Source organism: Anopheles maculipalpis, chromosome 3RL, assembly GCF_943734695.1.
Source record: "Anopheles maculipalpis chromosome 3RL, idAnoMacuDA_375_x, whole genome shotgun sequence".
NCBI lineage: Eukaryota > Metazoa > Arthropoda > Insecta > Diptera > Culicidae > Anopheles > Anopheles maculipalpis.
The window spans coordinates 71,532,926-71,542,325 of NC_064872.1; the positions used below are offsets into that span (position 1 = coordinate 71,532,926).

Sequence of the window (9,400 nt, forward strand, 5' to 3'; positions counted from 1 at the left end):
GGAGTTGTGAAGGGAACACGGGATGAATCGCACCAAGGAAAAAGGGAAACGCCTCCCCAAAGGCATTTTTGCACGATGCTAAACCAACGGCAAATATCTAGGGGGAGGTTAGGATGTATAGTGGAAGGATGAAGCCGGGTGAATGGTTGGAAGAGTTTCGCACAGGAACGGGAACGGGATTTTTCAATCCTCTTCCGGTATTCCACGGGGAACGATTCGCGAAGGATAAATCCATCTCATTTACGATGCGCACGCAGTGAAGACTGAGATATATGAGCGAAAGAGAGAGAGAGAGAGAGAGAGAGAGAGAGAGAGAGAGATGGAGTAAAAGACACAGAGAGCGTGAAAGAAGCGAACGGAAAGACATTCTCAATACAATCTTCGTTGTAGCGAAGGAATGATGGAAAGTTCTGGTCGGCCCACCCATTACCACCTAGTGTCCCCAAGCAAATGAACCCAATCGGTTGTCGCTCAAAACGGTAGGAAAAGCAATGAAAACAAACTATTAATTCTGATTATAAATCCCCAATCGCGTTTCGCTGGCAAACGCTGACAAATCCGTTTTCATTAATCACAGCACGGGCAGCACTGGAGGTAGTGGAGGAACTCGGGAACTGCGGGGGTGGTATTTTAAGGTGCAGCAGGACCCACGATGTACCAAGTAATGGGGTTTTACTTTTGCTCAGCAAAGCGAATGATTTCAAGCCGCTGTGGACACAGGTAGGCAGCCGCGAAAGCACGGAGCCAAGGGAACAATCTTACGAAGCATCAAATAACTGACTGAGTGCGTCACAGGATTCATGGGGAGAAGAAGTTGGGACAAAACGTAAAATGAGGATTTCGGTTTTTTAGACTGCACCCAAGCACCTGAGCACCCTTTTCTAGCGGTAGCAAAAATCCGTCCGATGGGACGGTCGTGATTACAAGCTTGGAAAGAATATAATAGAGGTGGTATTTTATTTTCGAATCATAAAACAGCCGAAACACCTCAGTTTGAAGCGTGCTTTTATAGTTTTAAAGAAAATATGATTGAAATTATAGTAAAATATCATCTACATCTTTTAAAAAATGAATTATTTTTAACTCCATATTAATTAAATTTGACTGTTTTAATTTTTAAGGGTAAGATTAAGTTGATCTTTGACGTGCATCTCTGCAGTTGCAGCGTTCATTATAATTTAGCAAATTTAAAAGAAATAAGCAGATGAACCTTGGAATTAGGCACCAGAAAAATATTCAGTTCAGGATGCAGTCCTTGGAAGGGCATTTTGGCTGCTGGCAATTGTACTGAACTTGCAACCATATTACACATTTTACAATGGCAAAAGAGTTGGCCTCTTTTTACTCAAAATCAACATTGTTTAATGTACTCAGCATTGAAATAAGTCTTCCTGGCTTGGCTTTCTAAACTCACACCGGCCATTTAATGGTTTATTGCTTAATGGACTTGTTCACTACGGGATTCTTCACTACGGGAGAATGATCCGGATGGGATTGGAACTCCATTCTTGGCGTGCGAAGACTGGCATCACTGCAGCCTCCACTGGGCCCCCAGTCTCAAAGTATTTGTTTGACACTTTAAGTCCTACTCAAAATTGACAGCTTCCAACCTTAAAATTGCTTGAATCTGTCACTTGTATTTCCATTTAAATCAAGAAAGTGTAAAGAGAATGATGAACAGCGCCTCCTTATAGTACACGGAAAGAAGAATATGCACTGAATGCTAATGTTTTCCGAGAGCTGATCAACGTACCACACAGAATGTTCACGTGCGTAGGTGAATACGGAATGAAAACATGATACTCTCATTCACATTCAACCGAGGATTACCAACACGCTGGCTGCTATCACCTTCCAGTGCTGCTGGCTTCCCGCTGGGGTTATGAAATTTTCCTCCTAAAACATGGACTGTATATAGTTTCACGAGCGAATGGAAAACTTTTCCATTCCGCACACACCACCCTCCCGATTCGGTGAAATTCCCCGATCGGGATGGGTTGGGGAAACACTCTGAGTTGAAATGAATTTTCGATAACTTCATTTTGGAGTTACGTTTTGGGCCGCTTGGGAGCTGGCTGCTTGGTTGGAATTTGGAACCATCGGCCCATCGGTTGGTTCGTTTAATCGAGGTGTGTGCTTCACGTAGTTCTCTTGAGATTTTAATTATCCTAACGGACCTGACTTATTTTCGACTTTCACCTCAGGTCCTAGGGCATCATATTTCCTTATCCGGGCCCGGGATCTAGGGGGGAGGTGAGGAAAATTGCCAAAATAAATGGCGCACGAGTGCGAGTCGGACGGTCCACTGGGAGGGGACGAAATTTCATCCCACCTCATTGTTTAGCGCGCACACAAAAACTTTTCATTTTGCGCTGATGGGCGAAGAGCGAACACTTTTTTTTTGTTGGGTTCGGTTCGGACGTTCGTGCGCTGGGGAATCGGGCTGGCAGCTTCTGACGGTATATTAACATGTTGGCGCTGAGCTGTCACATAAGCGCGAGTGTGGAGACTTTAGGTAAACTAGTTTCCTAGTCCTGTCAGTTTGCCAGGCTGACATCCGGCGGAAATCGCCTCTATCGTATAGCCGGATGCTGAGAGTTAGCCCCGTTTGCGCGGGGAAAGGCGTTTCCAGCGCTAACGGTTCCCCCTTTTCTTACCGCAAGATACCGCTACGGGAAGACCGCTTTGGAGGTAGGTCAGGGCAGCGCTGGCAAGCTGGAGCGTAACCCAGGGAAAAGCCAAATATGCATAATATAATGAGAATTTTACGCTTCGTTGGCTTAACAATTATTTCACACTGCTGTGCGCTTACCGGTGTTGGATGGTTGTTGAAATGGAAAGAATGGTGGGTTTCTTTATCGTATTTAAACCACATAGTACGCGGTAGTACGAGGTTGATATTCAAGCGTACCTTACGTGCACGTATTGGTAACGATGTGTACGGTGATGCGAAGCTGTGTCAGATTTCTCGCTCTGACATTATAGTATGGAGGGATGTTGTGCATCGTGCGGTGTGTTGTTAGGGACCCTTATTTTAACTCCCTCGTAATGTGTTCAAAGGTGCATGTATATTTATAATATGTTATTAATAGATTGTGCAAACCGCTTCCCAAAGGGTGGGTCATGAGCGACCAGGCGTCTCCATCAAAGGAATTGTGCGGCAGTTAGGTTAAAGAAATAACGTCAAACCCAATTTTAACATTGCACATTACATGCACATTGTATGAAACAAAAATCTTAAAAGAGAAAAATTATCTGATAAATCATCAGGGGATGTAAACAAATGTGAAATTGACTGGTAATTACAGCAGCGCCTTTTCAACGGGGATTTTCAACAGAGTTTTCTCAAGCATCCTCTGAGCCAAGTGGCATTTTATATGAAAATGTGTTACCAGCACACACCATCTACGATAACATTGTTGTTTCTAGCTATGATCACAGGCCTTTCCTTGAACCGATAAGTATGCATGGGTAATGAACGTTACGGAGCGATGAAAAAACGAACCCTTATCTTGGAACCACTCGGGACATATCGAAAGAGTGCAAACAAAATCACCCTTAAGTATCGATGCGAAAGGAAGGCGCATACGATAGGATGCTATAGCAGACAATTTAGAGGAGCTACTGCTAGAAGCTATTTTGTGGATGGATAATAAAGGGACAGTGAGGTACTCGCATGATGGCAAACCATTTTTTACACAATCCGCTGATGATAGAAGCAAAATGTTGATGAAACTTCTACTGAACTGAGTTTGAGTAGATTTGTTTTTAGCTTGTTAAGTTTAGTTTCATTATGGAAAACAACGCTTCGTATCCTTTCATTTATTTGATTTTAATTGTCATACATTATGATAAGTTGTATCCTTTCTTCTAATTAATCTTATAGTTTAATCCCTTCAGTTGTCTACATTAAATTTAATTTGATTTAATTTGGTAGTAATTAGAATTTTTTAAAGATGTTTGTATGCCTTGATGGATGTAATTTATGACACTGTTGTATAAAATTTGCGCTTAACAAAGTCTTTTTTCACAATCTTACTGACTGATATTTCCATAAATTGCTAAAAAAGTACAAAGAGCACGATTTATATTTACAGAACCGGGTTATTTACTTGAACTATGGTCCAAAGTTAACCGCCATACAGCTACATGAAATAGCATTAAAGTACACGCCATCCCATAAGCAATGCCGGACAAACACTTTTGAGGTCATTTGTGTCCCCAGGCCCCAGGCGGGAACGTTGTTGCCCCATGGGTTTTGGCTACCTAATTGGCTAGGGTAATTCTTTGTGGTTCCATCACAGCGAGGACTCACCAGAGGAACCTGGTGTTTGATCGTCCTTATGACCTCACTGGACCTGCTTGGTAGGTTGACTGGGCTATAAATCTAACCGTGTGCGGGGCCAAACATGCAAACCGCTCGGTTGATTTAGCACGGGGGTCTCCTTTGTTGGGTGGTGAGTTGTGTGCCAGTGGGCCAGTGTGCAGCACTGTGTGGCCGTGTGGCGCTTCGGCTACAGTTAATAACGCAGGACTGAACGGTAGCGTGATTGACTGCAGTAGTCATATGCATAAGTAGCCTTTGCCGGCCTGGCCTCTAGTGGGACCATCGTTCATGCAGTGGAATGAAGCTTGAGGGCACCCGAGAAAGTCAAGCGGCCCAATGAATGATCCAACGGAAAATTGGCTTCACTGGTTTGCGGGAGCATTGGGAACGAAGCTGATCCCTTTTCGGGTTGGCCTAAAACCCTGACGACAGAATAGATTGTATGGAGCCGGTTTTTTTTTCTTCTCTCGCCCGTGGTTCTATTTTGCATATTATATTTCGTGCCGGTGACAAAAAAGGAGGCTTTCAGAAAATTCCGTGCTCGATTTAGAGCACCACACGCACACACACACGAATATAGTCACAGGTTTAGAGTTAGCTGGCGTCCATCGTGCTTGCAGGGAACGGACGTAAACACGAACACCGATGCAGCAATGCAGAGAGTGGTGGTCAGATCGCGTGAAATTCGAACCTAGGTCACCACAGGAGCAGCAGTACAGAAAACTGTGCTGATGAAAGTGCTGTTGTGAGCCAGAATGTCCCCAGAAGCAAAACGGTGCCGTTTCGGTACCGTTTGACCATTGCAGCTAGAACGTGACAAACAAATACGAATATTTGCTCTTTCCGTTCTTTTGCTGAATTGCTTCTCGCCGATGTTGTCCTAAGCGTGTGTCCCGGTGTTTGGAAATATTTTGCCTGCAATGTGGACACACACAAACACGGTACGGCTCGCCGGCAGTGCTCTGGGAGTGCTCGGTTCATATGGTATTATATTCATGACTTTTCTCCCACCCTGCCCAAAACCAATTATTGATCTGGACCCAGCCGTAAGGGAGGACTTACTTTTCTGCTCCGTTTTGTGTGCGGGTCAGATTCATCTTCCTTACCGGCCAGGGGGTTTTTTTCCGAACTTCCATCTTCTCGTTTGACTTTCCCTCATCACATGACACTCGTGTATGTGTGTGTGAATGTGTGTATTGGGGATCGTCAGCCAGCACTGAAAATCGGTGACCTATTTATTCACCCACCCGATGACTTGCCGTGACGTGCGTCGATACAAACCACACTCGAGAGGAGTCGGACAAGCGGGATCCCTCATGCTAATTTGCTGCCAACACCTTGCGCCTGAAAGTGGCAACAGTTCATTGGGTGTATGTGCGCGAGGGTGGAAACGTCAAGACCAGGAGGCTGTGACTCAGAGGTTAGAGAGAGAGAGAGAGAGCGCAACGGGCGAGGATAATGGAAGAAAAAGCGCCAGAGACAGGCATGAATGACGTCATTACCATTTGAGTGTGGACCAGCGTGCTACATGACAATGGTGGTTTTTCATAGAATGTTTTTAGCTGCACAGAAAAGTGGCTTGCGGGTGGTATCACATCATCCCGGTGAGGGAGCACAATGCGAAAGGTGAGTGTAATTGAATGGGGAGTTTAAATATCCAGCGGTGTGTTTGTGTGTTTTCGATCTGGCTGTGAAAGATGAAGGTAGTGTTTGCAGCTGCTTTTGGTTGATTAGCAATTTTAATGCAAATTTGTTAAATCAAATGAAACACGAAGTTTACTGTAACGTTTCTGTTGGTAGTTTTAATAACTATTTGCAGTTATTTGTTCATTGGGTGAAAATGGAAAATATATTTTATCGTTAGTTTATTGATAGTCTGGTGGAACCATTAGTAGAAACCATTAGTGGGTTGGTTTTTAAAAGGCTAACCGGGGTTCATTTTCTATCCAAAACGTTCGATTGTTACTTCACAATTAGGTGGAAACTTTGGTAAAAAATTGCTGTTGGCGACTTATAGCTAATTAAACCTATCACATTTTGTAGGTAATTTTGTAATAAAGACTGTTGGAAGCACAAATAAAGAAATAAACCATTAAAGCTATATTTCTATCCAACGCCCGTCTTAACACTGGATTGACAGCTACTGTAGAAGTTGTGGTTTGAAATAAAAAAAGCTTTGTGAAGTTTTTGATGCGTGAAATATGCCTCAATTTACATTCAATCGGTTCATACCGTTCGGTGCTTTGATTGGATGAATTTCAACCTATCAAAACCATCAGCCAGCAATCGGAAGTGCAATTTCGTGCACTAGCATGAGGTTTTTGGAAAAAAAAACCGGACTTTGGGTATTGTTAGCCGATGAAACCAGCGCATTGGAAGGCAATTTCTTGTACGTTGTTTGAGCGTAGAATTGATCCTTGTTGCGGTTGGAGTTTGGACCATATGTGCTGTTCTGCTTGGAAATAGCAGATTTATTTCGAAACGCCCTTCGTCCTGTACGCTTTAGCGCTGCCTGTCGACAATTGGCAGGTGGTAGGCCGTATTGATCTGACGGACCGTTTCCGACAGCTCATGACCTCCAAATGTTTTGCGTGTGTGCGTGTGTATGTTTTTGCACAAACTGGGCGGTAGAAACGATTGGCAGTAATCGATTGAAATGTACCGAGTCTGCGATAGTTTGATTGTTTTCGGGAGCAAAATAACTCGCCTTTGACCTCTTTCTGAGTCAAGGATTTGCCGCTAGCCAAGATCAGTGAGAATTGCCAAGGACTCCTCACCTTTTTCATTTGCTTTTTCGCATTATCCAGCCCTGAACCCTGAGCACACGCATTAAAAAAATGGGAAATCAAACCTCCAAACCACCAAACCAGGCTGTGTTGCCAAACTTGCCTCTGTACTTTATATTGCGTGAGTTCACATCCGTGAGAATGAGTGAGTGGGCCGTGAGTGTATGTGTGTGAGTGTGTGAGAAAAAGAGAAAGAGAGAGAGAGAGAGAGTATGGAACGATTTCCCAGCGGCAAAGGAGCGAAAACAGCCTTAACGCGGGACACTACTTTGAGGATCGAACCTTTTCCTCCAAGATGAACCAAAGAACGTGTGCGTGTGTGTGGAAGGGTGTTTTAGTTCCAAGAAGCGATGATCCAGGCAACGGCGGTTGGTGGGTGAGCGGGTTGGGAAACAGGTGAGGAAAAATCAGGGTCGTTCACGACTGTTTCTCACCCGCTCACGCAATCACGCTCGTAGTGTTTTGCTCATTTGCGCTCGGTTTGCTCGGACCGCTCGGTTCCGGTCGGGTTTTTGAAAGTTCTCGCTCACGGTCCATTGGTGGTATTGTGTTAGCAACGCCCAAGAAAATTTCACCTATTCTTATGCGCACCATGCGGCATGCAGCACAAAAAAAGGGCGACTGAACTGAAGAAGAGATGTAAACCAAAAGTGTCTTGTGGTCGTAGAGAACACGAGGTAAAGATAGTGATCGAATATTGGATTTAAAGATGGGATGTTGTCGCACCCGCCGCATGCAGTGTACGCAATCTTGTGCAATAGATTCTTCCAACGCCCACCGCCACAAGAGTGACACAGTTGTCACTAGCTATGGGAGTTGCCTGTGATTTCTCTCATGGGAAGGAGGCCATCAAATGAAGCAAAACACTTACCCCGCTAGCACATATGGTGGCGTCCTATTTATAGTTTGAGGCAGGAACAGAGCCAGGTTGAGTGTCAGGATGAGGACACCCAGCGAGGGGCTCTTCGCATGCGGAACTTCGATAGTTAGCGACATAATGATGACTGCAGGATTTCTGTCCTTTCGCTCTCGTTCTCTCGCCGCAACCAGGCGATGTTGCCTTCAGCAGGACCACTGCACCGCCACACGGCACCGCGCGTATATCGATACCGTCGATCTCGAGTATGCGTGTTTGGAGTCTCTGTTTTGGTGTTGATCGACCTTGTTGTCCGTTCGCGAGTCCGGAGATCTTCGCCACGCAAGGCTGAAGGAGACACACACGCACTTAGGATTGAAAATCTGGATCCGGTGCTATGTGAAGGCCGTGTTCAACATGCTATGCGTCGGAGCCTCGTCGCTATGAGGGTTTGTATGTGACCTTACTCTTTCCTCTTGCGTTTTCTCACGTTCTCTCTCTCTCTCTCTACCCTCTCTCTCTCTTTCTCTATCCTGTACCTCTCGATTTCCTCGTCGAAACAAGGATATTAGTTTCACGTAATGGGCTCGTGGTCTATGTCACACCTGTGCCAACTGAACCATTATTCATTCTCCCTTACACAAGCGACACACTGACGATGCACGCACACACCACATAATTTGCATCGACTTGGCAAGTCGTTGGAACACGCGAACATGAGCAGTTGCTGAGGGCACGAAACCTACGCACACCCTGGCGAACCCTTACACACTTCCAATCTATTCACCACTGTGTTACGACTGCACCAGCTTCAAACACCACAACACTTCTCTAGGTTCTAGGTCGTCTACCGGTCATCGATTTGCAGGTCACTAGCAAACTAGCACATCTTTCACCAGCTTCCTTTTGTTTTATCACAGCATCGCCGCACACACCTGCAGCATAGTTAGCGACCGATTACAACAGACGGGTGCTGCAATGGGATGGGGGAAGAGAGGAAGTACCACCAAGTGTTCATTTCACCGTACCTTCCAGTGGTATCCGGTTCCGCCGGGTACGGAACCGACGCACTCCGACACGGACCGTCGGGCCAGGGACCAATCGTGGCAAGCTTCCCTTTCACGCTGGGACACGGTACGCAAGCCTAAAGAAGGCATCTTTCGTTGAACCGTCGAGTGCCCGACGAATCCCTCTTGAGCCAACCCGCTCAAGACGCTCACACACACGCACACCACAACCGTACCACGGACCAGCAACGGAACCGTTGCGGTACGTCGTACCACGGTACAACTAGCACATTGTTATTCCGCGATTGGCTGGGTGTCGTTTGCTGCTGTTTGTTGTTGGTCGATTCACTTTGCAGCTGTTCCTGCAGCCTATCCTGCTTTCGTATCACTTCACTGGCGACTTCTATCGGACACACTTCACTGA

At 45.5% G+C, this 9,400-nt stretch overlaps 1 protein-coding gene across 4 annotated transcripts in view; it reads right to left on the reverse strand.

Annotated features, from left to right (window-relative positions):
* Positions 1-8,184, reverse strand: part of LOC126561962 (gamma-aminobutyric acid receptor subunit beta) — a 60,017-nt gene extending 51,833 nt beyond the window's left edge. For 2 of the 4 annotated variants that reach the window (XM_050218358.1, XM_050218357.1), the window contains exon 1: positions 7,985-8,184. In XM_050218358.1, coding sequence (XP_050074315.1) covers positions 7,985-8,109 — 125 coding nt within the window. In that variant the 5' untranslated portion in view covers positions 8,110-8,184. The remainder of the gene's footprint in view (positions 1-7,984) is intronic. The other 2 variants (XM_050218356.1, XM_050218355.1) reach the window with 1 other exon arrangement.
* Between the last annotated feature and the right edge of the window lie 1,216 nt (positions 8,185-9,400).